Source organism: Neopsephotus bourkii, unplaced genomic scaffold (genome assembly GCF_033783945.1).
Source record: "Neopsephotus bourkii isolate Nb327-2 ecotype Australia unplaced genomic scaffold, CSIRO-AGI_Nbou_v1 NB_1572, whole genome shotgun sequence".
NCBI lineage: Eukaryota > Metazoa > Chordata > Aves > Psittaciformes > Psittacidae > Neopsephotus > Neopsephotus bourkii.
The window spans coordinates 7,980,608-8,000,135 of NW_026902048.1; the positions used below are offsets into that span (position 1 = coordinate 7,980,608).

The 19,528-nt window shown below is 40.6% G+C and overlaps 1 protein-coding gene across 1 annotated transcript in view; it reads left to right on the top strand.

Moving 5' to 3' along the window:
• The window catches only part of LOC133222031 (inactive cell surface hyaluronidase CEMIP2-like), a 49,172-nt gene that overhangs the window by 17,631 nt on the left and 12,013 nt on the right, over positions 1-19,528 (top strand). The window contains 2 exon segments of the mRNA XM_061371381.1: positions 3,243-3,458; positions 10,993-11,201. Coding sequence (XP_061227365.1) covers positions 3,243-3,458; positions 10,993-11,201 — 425 coding nt within the window.

Sequence of the window (19,528 nt, forward strand, 5' to 3'; positions counted from 1 at the left end):
GAAGACCTAAACATTACGATCCACAAAAAATATTCTAGTTGCCTTTTCATTGACAGTTCTAAATCTCACATATTAAGATATCTTTGCATTTATCAATAGCAACATTATTGCTTGCTTGTTTGTTTTGAAAAGGGTGCTTTTAAAATGTTAATTCAAAGCAGTGGAAGCAGTTTTAATTCAGCTGAGGGCATACCTGATGAGCTGATATCTTCTGTAGATCTCATTGCTGTTTCAGTAGGACTTGGGAGAGCTCAAAGGAGGTAGCCCCAGCCCAGAACTGAGACATGCCCAAACGGGACACTTGTGCATTATTTCTTAAGAAGACCTGGCATATCTCTTTTTAGTCATAAAATAGCAACCTATTCATACTTCTGTCCTTTTGCTGCACAGCTCCTTTAGAGTGAGGGGAGGAGCAAGAGGTTGTATGTGACCTTTTGGTCTCCCAATGAACAACGCCACCTCAGCAGGTACAGAAGATTCACAAACTGACCTATTCACATCCGTTGCTAATATTCTCTCTGGTTATTTTTTCCCTGCAGCCAGGAGCTTAGTGTGGATTCAATCCTTTTCTACTCCTGGCTGTGTCAACAGTATGGTGTCTCTGGAATTACTTGTGCCAAAGAAATCCCAGCGGCCTCTGTTGGGTGGGTTTGTGGTCCCCGGAAGAGCTCTGAGGAGACAGCAGTGTTTCCTGGCTATGGTCTAATGATTCCCATGGGATTGCAGTCCTGCCTAGCTAAGAGATGTCCACTTCCTAATGTTGCCTTTACTGTGTTTATCCTGTGTGGCTTAGTGCTCAGTTTCTGCATCAAAGCAGAAGTTTGCAAACAGTTCATGATAGGAAAAGTAGACACTCATTTAAAGGGCAAGTCTGTTATTCTCTTAAAAAGAGGGCAAAAAGAAAACCCAAAAACAACCCTAAAGAGACTCCTGGCTGAAGGGAACTTGGCAGGGTGAGGACTTGCATCATTCCAGCAGAGTAAAAGCCATGCTAACAAGGGCAGAGTCCTTGGGCAGTAAAATAGAGGAAGATTCACACTGGATAAAAGTTCCTTAAAATGATACCAGTGTTAAAGTGATGTGGCTTTTTCTGGCAGCATGCACCAACACTTGAATTTTAGAAGAAGTTGCAATTTATTGTGATGTTTTCCGGTACATTAGTAATTTTTAATATAGAAAGTGTTTTCCACTGCAGTCTTCAGGACTACACTGTAGGTGTGTTAGGTGTGCTGTCCTTGGACAGGTTGAGTTAGCATATTCCTAAGAGATTATGTACTCATATAACCATCATCTCCCTGTCAGGCTTCAGACAAGTAATTCAAGTAACCTTTGTACCATACCACTCCCAAGTAGTCCACACCTAATGAAAAATAGGTGTCTGAATAGTATCGTGGTAGCTAGACATGACCTGTCTCTGCACTCTCTTGTAGCTCCTTCCTGGCTCCACATGGACATACCTGATGACCTGAGCCTTTGTTCTTGTGCGTTCACTTAGAAAAAATATATATTGCCGTTGCTGTAGCTGCAAACTCAGTGCATCTCTATGCGACAGTGTAGCACACTAAGGTAACCTTCAGACTTATGAAAGACCTGACTCCGCTCATTAACACTAGCATTTTGTTTCTGATTTTCAGACTTTTTAGAGGAGAATGTTAGAGATCAGATTAGCTGTAGCACCAAAACTGTCTGCTGCTAGATGGAAACATGGAGTGTTAATCAAATACAAGTAGTACTAGCTGTGCTTTAGTTTATTTTGAAGTACAGCCGACTATGTTCTCTGCAGTGAAGTGCCCTTTTTCATACTCAACTCCCAGCTTTGTGCATTGTCACAAAGTATTTATAATGGAGCTTTGAGCTGCAGCACAGTATTTTTTAATTTTAATTAATATCTCTTCTTTTATAAATCAAAATGAAATAAAAAAACCCTCCCAACTTTGGGGATCTCTCTACTTTGGCAAATAGCCGCTTGGGCAAAAGATTACTGTGGCACAGTAAGAAAAGGTTTTAAAATACTCAAAAATACACATTAAATTTCCAAGCATTTGAGCCTCCTTTAAATGAGAGTGCTTCAGCTGTTTGTTTATGAGACTCAGACAAGAAGGTGGCAGAAAAATGGTTCTAGGCTCTAATTTAGTTTTAAACAATAAAGACTTTGATTCTGCAAGTAGTTGTTGCTGCAGTGGTCATTCTTCTTAAGCCAGTGGGACTTTCCATCTACCTCAGAATCATAATGACCCTTGTATTCTCCTAAGCTGTTCTGTTTATTATTGTTAAAATAAAGCCTTTAAAGCCCTTGGTAAACTTGCAGCCTAATCCTACTGACCCTAATTCTTACTCATTTGTACAGTCCAATTAAAATGAGTTGGACTAAATGGAAGAAATCAGAGTCTTTTGAGTCGGCATGATCCAGTTGCTATTTATGCTGCCTGCTTTTACACACATTGCTGCAGGATGCAGAGGGCTCGACCTGGACTAATTAATTTCTTGATTATTTCTGAACTTAATCATCACACACTGTACTAATTTTATCTGCAGACATAAAATATTCCATGCTTTTTTGTGGAACATCTATAGTTCCCTTGTTTTGCTGGATTTTGTATCAGGACAGATTCTTCTACTTAGCTACTGAAAAATCTTGATAAAGGAGATATGCATATTGATGATAATGCTGCTTCCTGTTATTTACTTTCCCTAAAAGAAATAAATTCTTCAGGGAAAATATTAAAATGTGTGCTAGAACAAATTCTGAGAATTACTGTGAGTTTTATGAGTTTTATAAGGTTTTAGGAGGAGCAATTAGAAACAATAGCCCCCACAGTATCAGTTAGAAAAATATATGAGAAAATATATGAAAAATACATGAGAAAATTCACCAAATGTCTAGTAGTTCTTGTTTCGGCTGTGACAGTCCTCGGTAAGCTTCATAGCATTATGTACTTTGCTACCCTTGAGTCATCCCCTTCCTTTTGCCACTGTATGATTTATTGCTGTGTGATTTTAAGGAATACATAGTTGTGCAGGTGCATTTCAAAGAATCGAAAGTCTCATTTTTGTAGAAATGTCTCCTGGGATTAAGAAATGAGGGGAAAGCCAATACAGTTGGAAATCTTTTTAAGTGGACAAGACAAAACAAAACTGTTTACTTTGTAGTTCTAGCTGTATTGCTGTTTTGGCTGTTAAAACACTGCAAACCCAAGTCCTTACTTAGACCTAACCAGTTTCTTCTTATTTGCTCCTGCTAGGTTGGACTGAAAGTGTTTTTTGGTAGATCAGGCCAGTGGTTTGGAAACAATGACAATGATGGTGACAAAACGTCGATATTCCATGACCTGGACGGCTCGGTGACAGGGTATCTGGACACTTTCATAGGCAGAGCGGACAACTACTTGCTGCATCATCCTGGATGTCTTACTGTCCCACGCTGGAATGGGTTGATGTGTACTGGGAAATTCGCACAGGTAATGGGGAGGTGTCTGCAGGCAACATTGCTGTGCATGTTGGGTGGGTGTTCTTCAGGTAGTCGGCTGAGGGATGATGGAGTGAAGCCTACTCAACACTCCATAAGGTAAGAGGTGAATAATAAATTTGCTATAAATTTACTCCTTTCAGTCTTATCTGCCTAATTCCAGGGACTCAGTAAAGCTCCTGCTGTGCAGCTGCCTAGAACCTGTGGCTGTAAGCAGCACTGTCTCTTCCCATTGCCACAAGCAGCTGCAAGTTGAAACTGAGTTGAGGAAAAGTGTTGTTTTCTAGTTCTTGCTTCGAAGCATTTGTCTGCTGTTGTGGGGCTCTAGTGGATCAGTCAGGTGAACCAAGTTTCAGTAATGGAAGATTTTACTTCTCTGATACATCCCACTGTGTTCAGTATGGTGAAATGGGTGGTTGAGACACAAACTCACTCAACTCATGGGCTGCAAATCCCAGGTAACCGTTAAGTAGGGAAAGGAAAGGAAAGGAAAGGAAAGGAAAGGAAAGGAAAGGAAAGGAAAGGAAAGGAAAGGAAAGGAAAGGAAAGGAAAGGAAAGGAAAGGAAAGGAAAGGAAAGGAAAGGAAAGGAAAGGAAGGGAAGGGAAGGGAAGGGAAAGGAAAGGAAGGGAAGGGAAGGGAAAGGAAAGAAAGATTCTCAAAATTAGACTGTGGTTCATTTTCTGTTGCTCAAATCTCAACACAACCTTTGTGTGTGGATAGAACGTACTGTAAATATGTGACTCACCACAGTTTTCATAGCCACATGTAAGAGATTGCAGATGGCTCTCCTTGCTCCTCCACTTCTAAAGAATATTAACATATTTACTGAAAAGTTATCTAGGCCTATTTTAAAGTTGCAGTTACTTAGACATCTTGCCAGGTCTCCTCTTTGTGTTGAGCAAGACAAAGATTAAGACTATGTGTGTTGGACACATAGAGCACCATGTGGTTTGAGGTTGGAGAGTGAGTACTGGAAGCCCTCATACAAGATGTCGCTTTAGGAAGGACCAATATTTTATTATGGTCCCTGAGAACAGCCCTGCACTGCCAAATAAAGTCTGCAGTGGGGTGCACTCAGAAGTCTCATCATTTACAAAGTGATGTTAAAATAAGATCCAAGCTCCTGAGATACAGCAGGTGTTATTTATTTATTTAATAGGGAGCTTGGGAGCATGCTGCAAACTTGTCCCATTGAGGGTCAGTAGACATGACACTGACACCAGCAGTGTGGCAGAGGAAACTCTAATTGAAGTCATTGAAGACCGAGCAAAGTTTAAATTGCCTCAATTGGAGCAGGCTGTCAGGTTTCCCTTTCTAATATGCAGTTTTGTGTGTGGATTTTCCATATTGGGAGACTTCTGAAGGTGCTTTCCCTGTGGCTTCTCTGATGTGCAATAATGTGTAGGCTTGCAGTTTGAGTAGTCAGACACAGCTCTGCTTTCTCCATGGAACTTTCTGCATGAAACTTTTGAGAATTCAATTGTCTTTGAGACCTCTATGCATACATAATATTTGCACATTCAGATCCAGATAAGCATATCTCTAAGCTAAACAAAATCATATGTATTTGCTTTAGTTGTACTGAAAAGAGCAGGAGTTGCCATCTAAGTGCCTAGATGCTGGACTTAACAACCCCTGGTTTACTATTGACTGGGCAGAAATGGGATTGGGCTCCCCTGAAACACTCCCATTGATTTAATTTTTTGTTCTTGGCACTTGATTTTGCTCTGTGTCTCTAGAGAAATGACTCTCCCTGCTCTGGAAACTTAACAGTTAAGTTCAGAATTGTAAACAAGTAGGCATTTATATTTTTATTTCTATTAATACTCTCCTGGTTATGGCACTCTACATGGTGAAGCAGTTTTTCCACCATAGAAAATTTCCTTGGCTAGGTTTAGGCAAGCATAAACATTTGCTTCTCTGGGATATGTTACTTAGAGTTTTTCTACTGATTAACATCCAGCAGGATGAGTAAAGTTCATATTGAATGCTTTACTGTATGGGTTTTGGGTAAGGAAATGTATGCATGCGAATGGTAGAAGAAATTGGTCCTGTGCAGCAGGGTTTGTTTTAATTTGGAGGGTGTAATTGTTATAGTATTTCAGCTTAACTGTGATTCTCAACACCTTTACTAACTGGTGATTTGTTTGCGTGCTAAATTCTGGTTGTCATACTTCAGATCAAAAGCCTAAAGGAATGAATTCAGTTGTGGAGAAAGATGGTTTGCTTTGATCTCAGTAACTCTATTACAAAATGTGTTTTTCTTTTCCTTTCCATGTAACTCTGGTAGACAAGAACTTTTATTCTTCCCTAGCACAAGCAGGTGAAAATATCCTTTCAGTTCAAGGAAACAGTGACTCCTATATTACTGCTGAAACTGAGCCCAAGATAGTCAGCCTAGGGATGGGCTACTTGGCATGGAGAAACGAGATCCAAGTCCTACAGCTAACATTACAGGCAAACCCTTTCTGAGTAAAGTGCTTAGAGCTCAGTTAATTCCTTTCTGCTTGTTTTCCTGAATTCACTTTTCATGCTCGTCTTCTCCTGGAGGTATTTTGCCCAGGAAAGGAAATGCCTGGGGAAAACCAGTTCCTCTGGCAGTGTCTCTAGCTCCACAACATCCTGGGGACAGACTTTTCTGAGGGTGTTTTAATCTGGCAGCTCAGGTTGGCATTCCTACCTCTCTGCAGGTGATTGATGACCCTTCCTCCTCAATGTCTCTAAGAAGCATCGTGCCACTTTTCCCACATGGTGTCCAAGATCTTCCTTCATTAAAGAGCACGAAGAAATGCCTCCTGCTTTGGCTTCAGTGTTGCCCTTCACTACCAAAGAAGGGTTCTTGGAGCAGCTCAAAATCATGAAATTTACACAGGGAAGAACTACCAGGTTTTTTACTCCTCCTCTTTTGATTCTGGAGGCTGCAGAGTTGGTGTTGTCCAAACAAGACCAACTCTTTTGCTTTTTAATGACAGCTGAAACTCTCATGTTGTATGTAAATAAAGTGAGGCTTTAAGGAAGAACAGTAGAGGAAGTTGGCAGCACCACATCTGGCAACCTGTGTGAGTCACTCAGACCTTGTCAGCAGGGCACTGAGGTCCTCCGTGTTCCATGAACCTGACTTTCAGCTGTTGCAAAGGCCAATAATAAAGGAAAAATGTAGGAGAGGCTCATTCCATGTAGGTGGGTAAGATTTCCAGAGGCACTGAGATGGAGACTCCTCAACACCCACATTACTTGTTAAAATGTAAATGATATTCCTAAACCATTTCTGATTTTTATCTAAATTGTAAGACAAGTGCCTTGGCTCCCACTGGGCAGTTAAAGCTGTGCACTTACTGCTTCCTTTGCAGACTTCACAGCAGCTCATCAGGAGAGACTGTGAAACTTCTCTTTTTTAGTATTAGTCTTTATTAAAATAAGCAGAGCGTTTGGCAGTGTGTGTTGTTTTCTTTTACAAGCTTAAAAAGGTGTTAGACAGACATAGGAGACTACCACATTTATAAATTAGCGTCAGTTTTGAATTAACAAAAGATTGATGCCTTGCTATTTTAAAATACTTTAGGAAATGCTGATTTTTCACCAGTTCACTTAGTCACCTCCATACTGCAGGTGGCTGAAATGAAATTATTCCACTTCTCTTAACTCTGTTCTTGCAGCAAATGTTCACAATTGCACTGATCCTGCATCTCTAAGTTATATACCTTCAGCTGGTATTGTGTACTCAGTGCCTCTGCAGCTGGTTTTGCTACTGATGCTTCTAAATGTAAAGCAAGCAAGAGATGCAGTTGGTAGTGAATGGTGCTTCTCTAACCACAGGCAAAACCATACAATCCCAGGGTATCTGCAATGCTTGAGAACTCTCAGCAACTCACAGAGTAGGAAGAAGGAAAAGCCTGCAAGATATTTTTTCAGCTAATGGTGTCTGTATTTGGACAAAGAGTTCCAATTTTGATCTCTGATGTACACCAGTGGAAAAATGAAGTAGTTTTGCTGATGTCGGTGACATCCTGGCATGTCCTAGCATGTGTTAGAGAAAGAAAGAAAGAAAAATTTTTTTTTTTTTCTGAAAGAATTTTAAAGTCTTCTCTGGAAAGTTCATAGAGAAAATGCATTTTTCTGGGTACTCAACCTTTTCTGAACAGTCAAACAACCAGAAGGGGCGAAAGCATGTTTTGAGCTTCTCATTTTTTAAGGTGTTTTGCCACAGCTTGACAGCTGACAGCACAGCGGGACAAAAGCAATGTTGAAAAAACTAGAAAGCAAGCAGACCTCTTCTCAGAACCCAACATTTTCTGTTCCAATACTTTGCATGTTGCTTATCTTCATACTCCAGTTGAATAGCAGGTCCCCCATGAATTGTAAAAGAACTTATCTTCTCAGTTTCACAATCTACTTGGGAAAATTGCCATATAAGCACAGGAAATCTGACACATCTTCTTAACATGAAGTGTTAAGCAGCTAAAATGACAACTGTGTCCATTAAGCCATCCAGGAAAGTAGAAGGCTTGCATTTTCTAACACTTTAACTAGCTTTTCTTCTCTTACTACATTAAGCTGTCACCACTTCTCATATTTTAAAGTATCTTCATGACCCACTTTCTTCTCTTAAATATTTTGATAGAGTTAACCAAAAATTATGGAGGTGTTGCTAAGGAATTTTTCATTGTAGAAAAATATTAATCTCTTTCTCTCCTTTTTATTCTTCACAAATGTTTTGCCCCTGCAAAGGTGGATATAGGGAAGAAAAGTGATAGCTTTCCATGTTCAGTTCAACTGAGTAAAGGTGTCACAGATTAAAGGCTGAGGAAGAAAGAAGCTACACTGTAGCATTCCAAGAGAAGACAGAGCACTATTCTGAGAGTCTCTTCATGTAGATACAGGCAATTACCTACTGTAACCCCCTTTAGTGATAAGCATTTTTCAAGATTCACCAGTTACACTACTGTATTTCTGTGGGACAGAAAATCACATCCTGGAAGGCATTCAGTCTGTGGCCACTGTTGGTCATTGCAGGAGACAAAATCAGTTTACAGATATTTCTATCAATACAAAGTGGCATTATTCCTTGTTCTGGTAATTACTGTTTCATACTCAAAAAAGCTACCACCATCATCCTTAACATCAGACCTATGACTTGGTCCCTAGGCCAAAGGAAAATGTTACCAAAACTCTGACATGCTTTCCTCATCATCTTATTGAAGCATACTGCAAACTCTTTCAGCACTTTCTTGAAAACAATCATAGTGAGCAGCTTAGGCCGTGCATAGTACCCACTCTCTCTCTTTGTAAATTTTACACAAATACCTTAAAGTCTATAGGATTTTGTTTTTCTTGGTAGCCTGTAATTTAGAAACTTTTGGGGCTTATTGAATGCATTTCCTTCCTTTCTTGGCTTATTTTATCATTGCTGTATTTAATTTTGTAGTAAGTGCATACCAGCTGCCACCTTAACACTCTGTGCTTGCTGGAAACACATGTTAGAAGGAAATCATGTCAAAGTTTACAGTGATAGGACTGAAACTCTTGCCTCTTATCAAGAAAGACACAGGTGGGCTATTATTTTGCAGTATCAGAGTTCATTTCAACCATTCTTTGTCAGAAAATGCTGTTTTGGTTGAGAACAATTAATACATTGATATGATTTCAAGTCTGAAGGTATGTTACTGATCACCTGTTCTGACCTCAGCACTTACCATCCAGGTGGGGACAAACGAGATTGAAATCTGGTTTATTGTATTGCATGTTACTGACTCTCCAATCATGGTTTGAATATAAACTGAAAATAGGTTTCCCTCCTTGGTTTCATAGCTAAAAAAGGCCTTTTATCAGATCGTAAAAATAATTTGTTCTTCCTTTATTCATCAAGAATGGCCAAATGGCCTGCTGCTCAGAGACAGTTTGGAGTGAATTACTATCAATAGTTTTAGCCATCAGGAAAAATTTGTTTAATGAAATTCTGGGATCCACTTTAATCTTCAGGGGTCTGCAAATACCACTCAGCATAGGTTCTCATCATTAAAATTCAACAATGTAAAAGGAAGAATGGACCTAATATCTAAGAAGTATTTACAACCACTTTTGAGTTACTTCTTTGACATGAGACCCAGATTTTTAACTTGAGCATTCAGCATGTGGCTGCTGAATTCAGAGGTGAGGTGAGGAGTAGGCAGAGGTGGCCTCTCTTTTAGAGGTCCTGAGGAGCTTACACTCACCGCCAAAAGCAGGCACAAGCACAGAACTTCTGGGCGTGAAACTGGAACAGGGAGCTGAACTGGGTGCAAACCCCAACTAAAATAAGCTCATATATAAACCAGTGAGAAATAGTCTGGATTTGCAGAGCTCTCGGTCTGCATAGACAAGAGGAAGAGAAGCAGATATGGAGATGTGAGGGGCCCAGGTTTCACAGCCCTGGATTAGAAGGTGGATATCCTGGTAGATGGCGTCTTGCCCTCTCTGCTAGTCTTGCCTGTGCTTGTATCATTGCCTGCAGAATTAAAATCTGTTAAGAGACTACTGCCTGCATTTTGATCTGCCTCAAAGACAGAAACAGAGTTTCAAAATAATTTTGCTGGATGGATGCTCATGTAGAAGCTTAGACATTTCTGAGCTAACATGTTTTTTTTATGTTGGATGTTTTAAGTTCTTGATGCAGTGAGTGCTATTCTATACTGTGTGAGAGGGAAGGAAGCAGGATTGTAGGTGTCCTCACTGTCATTGGTGCATTTGAGACCCTTCAGGGAATATAATAAGTTATCCTCCGTAACCTGGTGTGCCAAGACAGATTCTTATGACTAGCTGTGCATCCTCCTTCTGCACTGGAATTTCACACAGGGGGAAGCAGGTGAACATCACGTGTTCAGCCTTAAAACTAGTGTTTGCCCCTATGAACTGGCCTTCATTTGAGTGAGGACGGAAAAACTATACAACTGAAGTACAGTTTTGTAATTGGTGTGTAGAGTTGAACTACAGGCCAAAGGCATCTCTTGGTCCCTGCACAGAGGAGCTCTCTTCTGAAGCCTGTGGAATATGGTATTTAGTCTAAAAGGTCATATAGTCGGGCCATCAAATTCTAGCCCCTGAAATTTCAGCCCAGACTGCTACTTGAGAGCAAAGATGTGGATTCCATTAGATAACTGGACCTAATCCAAAGCCCATTGAAATAACTTAAGTTTTCTGTATTTTCAGTGGAATAAGCCTTTTTTGAAAGTGCATTATTTGAATTCATAAAAAAGTTAATTTGAGATACTTCCCTGATTACCTTTCTCCCTTAAGATTTTAAATAGTGAACATCTTTATGGCACTATCCAATTCATATCTCCCTTCATGGTATTCCCAGGAATGGCTGAAGATGCTATTTCTGGTTTACCTTTTTATTTGAACTGGAAATGTTTCAGTGACTTTCCAAATGTTCTGAGTTCTTCATTGGCAAAAACCGTTTACAGGCAAATGATGATCAAATGCACATGTTATGGCTGGGCCTGGCTTGTTTAATGGATATGTTTGTCATTTTCTTTTCACCCGTAGCTTTATATTCAGGCCAGACGCCCCGAGAATCTGACCTTATCCATTGCCAGAGCAGCATACCATTCCCATCCCTTGCGTTTGCAAGGCGTGAACAGAGGAGCACCATACCAGCAGTACCAGCCTGTCGTCATGCTCAAGCAGGCTTATATCATCCAATGGGATGGCAAAGCACCCGAGGATATTATCCTGTACCCCATCAACTTCAACAGGTATGTTGTTAGTGAATATTCTATTTTCAGAAAGTCTGGAGCTTTAACAACTTCTCAGGTTGTTCACAAGTTTGGCCTTTCAAATGTCAGCAATTTCTGAGAGTGTGGAAGCAAAGTGTTAATAGCTGGCACTTACTGATGCAATGAGATTCCTCTGCTTTCACTTTATTCCAGCTTTTTTTTTTGATGTGCAGAGACATTTCTCTTTCCAGAAAATTTTGAAGCAGAATCCAACTAAGCCCTGGCCTGCTGTCCCTGAAATCCCTCCAGAAGAGCTCTGGCTCTTGTTCATTTGTTTGTACTAGTTGATGCACACATAATTTATCTCCCGTATGTATGAAGTGCAGAAATACATCAGAATCTGCACAGAACTTTGCATCTTCTGTAATCCAAACAGCACTGCAGTCACTGTTTCTTTTTACATAAAGTTATAAAATCTTAGAACTCAGTACAGGAAAACCGAGGCTGTGCTTTATTTATTTCCCATGTTTTCTTGTAGCATTATATAAAAGCAGATTATATCCATTTCAGGTACTACTTTTCTCCCTTCCAATCTGTTTCATTTTGCACAATTTCATTTATGGTTTTTAGTACTATTCTTAGTTTAGTGAAATTACTTGTCCTTTGCACTGGTACAGCTAACTGTTAGGGGGGAGTCCTACAGTCCAGGCAGCTTAGCAGTGACAGACATTGACATGGTTTGCACAGATGAGACGCTGCAAGAGATGAGCTCCACAAAAAAACTCTGCCATCACCTTGGGTTCTGCAGTTTGTATCACTCGTCAGCTGTTGATAAAAGCACAATGTAATAAAAGGACAGAGGTGTGCAAATGCAGGCTCCCATGATTACACACAACCCAGCCATGCACAGGCTCAGATTTGCAAAGCAGGTTTCAGATAGTTGACATGAAAGAAGTCAGAGGCACTGAGGACATGCAGCAGCATGTACTGCTGGTAAATCTGGCGGGTTCCCAATCCCATCCAGTATTATCCACCAAACCCCACACCCATCCGCTGCTGCTCCAGCAGAGCGTCACTGCTGTGGTTTTAGCTTAGGATAGCTTTGGCAAAAACTTGAGCTCTGTTTGGTTCCCCTGAAAGCTGGGGGAAAAATACTGTCCATTATGAAACCTTATAGGAATGTAGCTGAGAAGGGCAATGCTTCCTCTGTACATATGCCCATCATAGTCAGTGACATATACCTGGTCCTCTTGATTTAAAGATGTAGTAGCTATGGGGCATGACCAAGTCACTGGAGGATCAGTGTTTGGACACTCCTGTCACAGAGGAATTATTAGAATTAAATCATTGGTTTTGGTATTAATATATCTTCGTGCACTTTAAGGAAGAGGAAACCCCATTAGTCTCTCACAGACAAGATGAGCTTTGTGAGTATTATCTGTCTTAAAATAATTAGCTATTTCCTGATAAATGCAGAGCTAAGTCTTTTGTTGGGTAACTATCACTGTGGCAGTTAATACTTGCCAAAGCTTTGGCCCATGATCTTCAAACACAGATTCAAATCTGAAGGCAGCACTGGGTCTTTGGTAAAATTCAGCTTGAAGTTAGGCTCTTGTTCAAGCAGCAACAACTGCATTTTACTACTGAAAACCACAATGTGGTTGCGGTTCTTTTTGTCTTGTGTGAAACCAGTTATTTGAACAGGGCAAAGGTTTATAGATTTTTCTGATCCAGAAACAGTTGGCAAGGTATGCGTTTTGAAGAACTATAAACAAGAAATATACTGTAACAAAGGAAAACCACAGTTTATCTTAATTTCATTTAGATCATCTTGCTAAGAAATAATTAGGAATGAAATGTGTGGCTGCTCTGTGTACACCTCAAGTATGCTGGATGCTAGCTAATGCAAGATTTCAGGCTGATGCAATAGCAATAGTGAAATATCCAGACTGTGCAAAAATGTGGAGAAATTAGATGTCTGTGGAAGGGTAAAGGAATTGAGGTGAAAAATAGGATTTAGGAGTTTGAAAGAGAAGAGTGGCTGCCTAAGCAGTTCCACGTATGACCTTTATTAAACATTGTATTCCAGTCATTTCTGGAAAGGAAGAAATCTCAGACTGTGGAGACCAGAGTAATCAGGGAAGACTTTTACCTGTCTCAAGTGGCTTTATGATTTGTTCATTCTTTTTTAATCCGAAACACTGAATAATCTGCCAAAAATTGAGCTCTTAACATAGTAACATCTGTGCAGAATATGTGACACAAATCAAAATATGTTAGATGAACTTTAATTACAATATTCTTGGATTAATAATATCAGGCATAACCTGAGTGAACAATTAAACTATTTTTAGTGTGGTCATTCTAAAATGATGGATAGATATATCCGGGATGTTGGCTTTCCAGCTAGACAGCCCTCACGCTTCTGGAGCAATTTGCTCTACACTGGCTAAAGGAAGGTGAGAGGGGAAATAAGGAATTTGACAGGGAGATGTGTACCAGGATTTGGATTTCTGTGGAGGTCAGGCATAGCACTGATGTTGAATACTTGCACTATTAACACTTGCCCTGCATCTGAAGCACTGTAGAAAGACCTAATAGAACTCATGCCAGTTCAGATGTCTACTAACAAACTGGAATGTTCAGATTCCTGGGGTGGGCAGGAGCAGCGCAGGATGAATTCACATGACTCAGCTGAATTTGGCAGCACTGCTTTCTTCAAGCTGTGAATCTTGTCCAGTGAGTTCATAGGCACTGCTTGGGTGGATTTACTCAGCAGAAGAGAACACCATTTGGAGCACCATCACTGAGCAAATCTTGTCATGGTCACCTGAAGTGTTGCTGCAGTACTTGTGTCTTCCTCTCACTGATTCAAACTGTGTTTAGATTAATTCTTCAGTTTCTTCACTTCCACCAAAATATGTACCTAAACCAAACTATGTCTCCATGTGCTGCCATCTGCAGCCATGTGGTGCAAATGAGCTGTTTAACCATCAACTTCCCTTCCAAGGAGAGATATACTTGTTTGCATTCGTCAGGGTAGCTGTGTTGCTAGCTGATTGATAGGCAATATAAAGCCATGGTGGAGACCCGCAGGCTGTGTTTTCAGGCTGCTGGGGAACATCGCTGTCTCAGCAGAAATGCTTTTTTAAGCTATAGATAGGGTTGTCTGTCTAATGGCTGGGAGTTTCCCTGTGAGGATGGGCTGGCGGCTGGATATTGATGCTTCTGGAAAGACGTAATGCAGGACAAGTAATTTCTGAATGTTTTGGCAAGGGAAGAGAAGGAGAGGTCTGGCTGGAATTTTAATGATCAGGAATGAAGTGTGCTTCAGAACCAGTCCAGATCTGCTGAAGATTGCTCTCATCAGGCATAAAATGTGTGCAAAACCTTCATAAATGGAGCCTTTGGACCCTTTCTCCATGGGCTTCATCTCTTTATTGGAGCAGTTTCTGCCCCCTCAGAGCTGTTTGTATGTTTTCTTAGTTGTTCCATTTTTTTTCTTTCCTGCTTCACAGAAGGTGAGAATTATCTGTAAGACTGAGTTAAGGGCTTTCCTCAGAATTACCCCCCTGAAGCACAAAGGCATGCAGAGAGCATCAAGCTTGTTAAAAGACTGAGGAAAGGCTGGTAAGCCAGGAGAAAAGAATGGAAAACACTGTTTGATTGTGAAGTAAGTGCCTCCCTTTCAGGTGCTGGAAAAAGTTACAAAGATTGGCCCTTCATACAGTAAGCAACCTCAGAAATGAAGTTCTTCAATTTAATGACTGAGGCTTTGTGCCTGTGCAAATTTTCTAATCATGAAAGAAGCTAAGGCAGATACTATTATCACAGGCACAGTGCTGTTCAGTAAATCAGCTAGGCTTCTTTGTGCTATCAGCACATCTAAAGATAAGAATTAAATCTCCTCAAAGCACATATCTGGAGTATAGTGTAATAAATTGTGTTGTTGAAACAGCCTGAAAAGCAGTGGCAATTAAAATGAACATTCCTTGTTTTTAATGAGCATGGGCAAATATCTCTATACTTGGTCTGTTCAGCATCAGAGGGAAGGGTTTTCCCTTATTAGGGCTCTCTGCTGTGGTTCGACAGAGAGAATTCGGGGAAATGTGAGCATCTAATAACATAAAGTGGGTATTTTTTTGTACATAGATTGCCACAGTCCTGCAAGCAAGGGCTTTCCTTTGTACTGCACCTCTCCTGAGAGATGATGCCTCCAAGGACCGTGCACGGTAGCATTCCCCAGACTCTGCATCCTCTTAGCTTCTCCTGGAGGGGTTCAGTGAAGCTCATCATATTAACGTTCTTTTGTGTCCTGTTGCATGATTTGGATCCTCATGGGACCCTTAAAAGATAAAATGGCAGGGGAGGGACAAATTTCTTGCCAACAGGGAGCAAAAGGGCAGATGTCTATGTGTGCTCAGGCGTGTGTCCAGCCTTTCCCTGTCATGTTGTTTGTGTAGGGATGGGTGCACTGCTCAGCTCCTGCATTTGCTAGGCCAGAGCTTTGTGCTAGGACTTGTTGTTATATTCACCAGTGAATAATCTTCATTACCTGAAAATTCAAGTGCTTGGAATGAGCTTGTGTTTAGGTTCTTCACTAGAAGTAGTGGAGACTTTGGACACCGGGTGATAGGAAGCCTCGAGGATGCCACAGCCCATCCAAAAGTGGAGTTTTCAGTGCAAGCAAATTTACACAGCTCATGTGTGTACTGAAACTCTGAGGGACTCATTATATTTGTATTTGTCAGGGTTGTGTAGGTAGGTGTTTTTCCTACAGCTTCTCATTAAATGCCAGTCTGATTCATACTTTGAGCCACTTGACATTTTTGCGATTAAATTCCTTAGTGGTGATAAGGTCTGGAGGAGAACAGATAACAAGACAAGGCTAGAATGTGCTTGTTGCAGGCTTGCTCAGTTTATGGATATTTCTTAAACTATTTCTTTTCCAGATTAGTTCTAAATGAGCTTTTCCTCTTGCTCTTGAGATTGCTAAATGCACAGGAAGGCAAAATTAGTGTTTCAAAGTGGAGCTAAGAGTTTAAAGCTGTGACTGCTTTCTTTTTCTTGTACATACATGAGTTCTGACCTGGATCCCTGAGATCTGGATGTAATACAAGTAACACCAGCACTATTTCCAATAATAATAAGAGCTACTTGGGTTTCATATCCCGCCCCTTCTGATAACATCTGTAGTTCAGAGTTAATCATCCACACAATACAGAAGTCAGCAGATATATTTGAATTCCCTTCTGTCTATTTAAATCCCTTAAATTACCCACAGGTCAACCCATGGACCAAAGCCATGAGATAGTTTGTTTTAAATTGGAAAAAAGCTAAACCATTTGCCAGAACACCAGTTTGCCAGAACAGCACTTTGCAGATTGAACCATTTTAGTACACCTAGGCCAAAGCGGGTGCTGACATCACCAAGTTTGAGTGATCCTGAAGCCCCTGTCTTTGTTCCATCCCTTGCTGTTCCCTGTCCTCTATGGCCTGTGCCTGCAGCTGGCTCAGTGACAGGGATTAACAAGGTGACTCTGAGAGAGTCCTTCCTGAGCTGATCATTTTACAACATGAATTAGAGCAATCTGAGCACCAGACAGTCCCCAGGTGACCGGGCAAACCAGACTGCTTGTCACTTTGAAGACTGGTACATGAAACCTGAAAGTTTTTTCATGTTTTCACCCTTTTCCTAGCCCGTGGAGTGGGGTTTGAGGCTACTCAGGGCCACCAGGCTCTCCTGACCTGATGTGCATCCAAGGCACAAGCATCAGGAAAATACAAAATGCACAACAGTCAGCAGTACAGTACTCGGAAATACATTCAAAAAGCTACAAATTGAATTGGGATGTGATTCCTCTGTGAAAGCATGTAGGGTGGGAAAAAAGATAAGATGATGTACTATATTTAAATGCACGATGTTCTTATTTTTGCTTGCATACAGTTGTCTGTGAGCCAAATGATGGCTGAGTCAGACCCTGGTTTCATAAGTGTCAGCTGAAGTGTACCTCAGGGCAGGATCCCTTCTGTAATTTATTGAGCTTCACAAAAACCAAAAATCATTCTTTATTGCCTAAGGAGGCATGTGGGTAAAACCAAAAATTTTAATTTCTGTTAAGAGATGGCCTATGCTTTTGAATTTTTAACGGTATTTCCTAAATGGCAATATTTAGGAAGGGCATTTAAATCCCAATATGCAAAACTCTAGTTAGCTAAACACATACCGTATTTGTTGGTATCCCTGCAGTAAATGGTCTTCCAGAACAGTGTATCCTTAATAACAAGGTCCTGGAAAAAATAGCTGGATTTTTGCCCAGAAGCCGTGTTTGACATCGCAGGGGGTTGGATGTGTTTAAAGGATTTGAGCTGAAGTAGTAATTTGAGTAATTTGAGTAGAAAATTAAAAATCAATCTAGAAAAAGAGAAGCAGCGAGCAACAGCATCAGGGAGCTGGTGGGAAATGTGGGTTCAAGGAGAAAACCTTAAACAGGGAGAAAGCGGTAAGGATGTGGCCAGATTCCTTACAACCCTTTCTCCACTCTTCTCAGCACCTGTGAGATGTGTGGGTATTTCTTGCTCCATTTTCCCCACCAGTGATGCTCGTTGGAGAAGAGGTGGCTTGTCCTGAAAACAAGTTTTATATCAGAGAAGATTCAGCCTGGTTGTGTGTAGGTTGTTGTGAGGTTGGGAGATGTTTCTGGAGAGAAAAACCATCTGTATCCTGACTGAGAGCAAGGAGCATTGACCTCCTATGATTTGTTCTTAGGATGGCTTGGAGGCTGAATGGTGGCTTTGCTTTTTTTGTCTTTTGAAGTTCAACCCTCAGCCTGTGAGAGACAAACTTGCCAAAGCAGCACATGGGGATTTCTGCTGGGTTCCCATGTTACGAACAGGGAAGTTTCAAATGCCTAGTTGTCTCACTCCCTTTGAAACTGCAGCTTACATAGATGTTGACCAAAATATCAAAGGGGTTGTTTTTAAATAGGAGTAATAACAGTTGAGGGAGACTGACTCACTGGATGGAACTCTCTTGGATTTTTGAGCTCAAGGAAAAAATAAGTAATTTTTAGTTATACTCCATGGCATTCCCTCATTAGGTTACCCCAGATTTTCACCAGTGAGATCAGGATTTGGACTGTGCACTTCCATGGTCATCAGCGATATGACACACCATGTCAATAAACATGGTGGAGCTGTTTTCTAGAATAATATTCATCAGCTTAGAGGTTCCCTTTGCTAAAATACAGCCAGGATTGGCACCAGCATAACCACTAACCCCAGCACTAGATCATGCCCGTTTGCCCATGACTGATACTTTATCCAATGTAGTCAAGGAGTACGTTCTCAACACTGAAGAAGTGTTATTTGTCCCCTTTCAGGCAGTGATAGTCTCAGACATGCACTCTTTCTATGTTTACTGCAGCCAAATCTCATCTCCAAGTTATATGACTCATTTTACATCCCACTACTTGCAAGAATCTCCCCTCCTTTGCCTGCTTGATCACGTTTTTCTGAGTGGCTTTGCCTTTGGGAGTGTGGGGTTGAACTGGGGGTTGTTCTGAGGGTTGTAAATGAGGTATGTATGTGTGTACGTGCAGATCTGTATCTACCACATGTCCAAGAACAGGAAACCTCTTGCCTGCTTTTTTGCTTTTCCCTCATCCTTTTTTGCTTTTGCTTATCCCAGGAAGCCTGCTCATTGCCAAAACATAAAGATACTTTATTTAACACTTTGATGTTTCTGCTTCACCTGAAAGAGCCAGAACTGCAAATGCCAATATCCTGGTGAAAAAAAGAAAGTTTCTTGGGTTTGTTTCATTCAGCCGTTTCCGAAAGAAAATAAACAGGCTAAATGCATTCATAAAAATGCATGAAATGCACTGCGGGGATTTTTGAATGATGGTAACAGAGGGGCAGAATTGGCAGGTTTTATACATGCTGGTGTCGGCAGACTCTCCACAACTTTCCAAGCGATGTTTGAAGCTGTTAGAACCCACTAAAAACTGAGGTTTTGCTGGTGCATATTTAGCTTTTCTCCTTCAAATGCTTTTAAAAGTTTTTTATTTTTTTTTGTAAAAACACATAGGAAAATGTTGGCCTGATTAAGAGCAAGAATTGAAAAAAAGGAAGATGAATGTTCCTTACTTATAAAATGAACTGAACTTTATCACCAGAAAAGGCTGTGAACACAATTACTTAGTTTTGGGGTGAGAATATCTTAAATAGCTCAAGTTTGTTTCCTATACATTAATATCACTCTCACACTGACAGCCAAATCCAGAGTCAGACTTTCCACCTGAGAATATATTTATTTGTTTCTCTTGCAAGAAACTCTTAAGAATCAAAGTTTAAAAAAGCAAGTG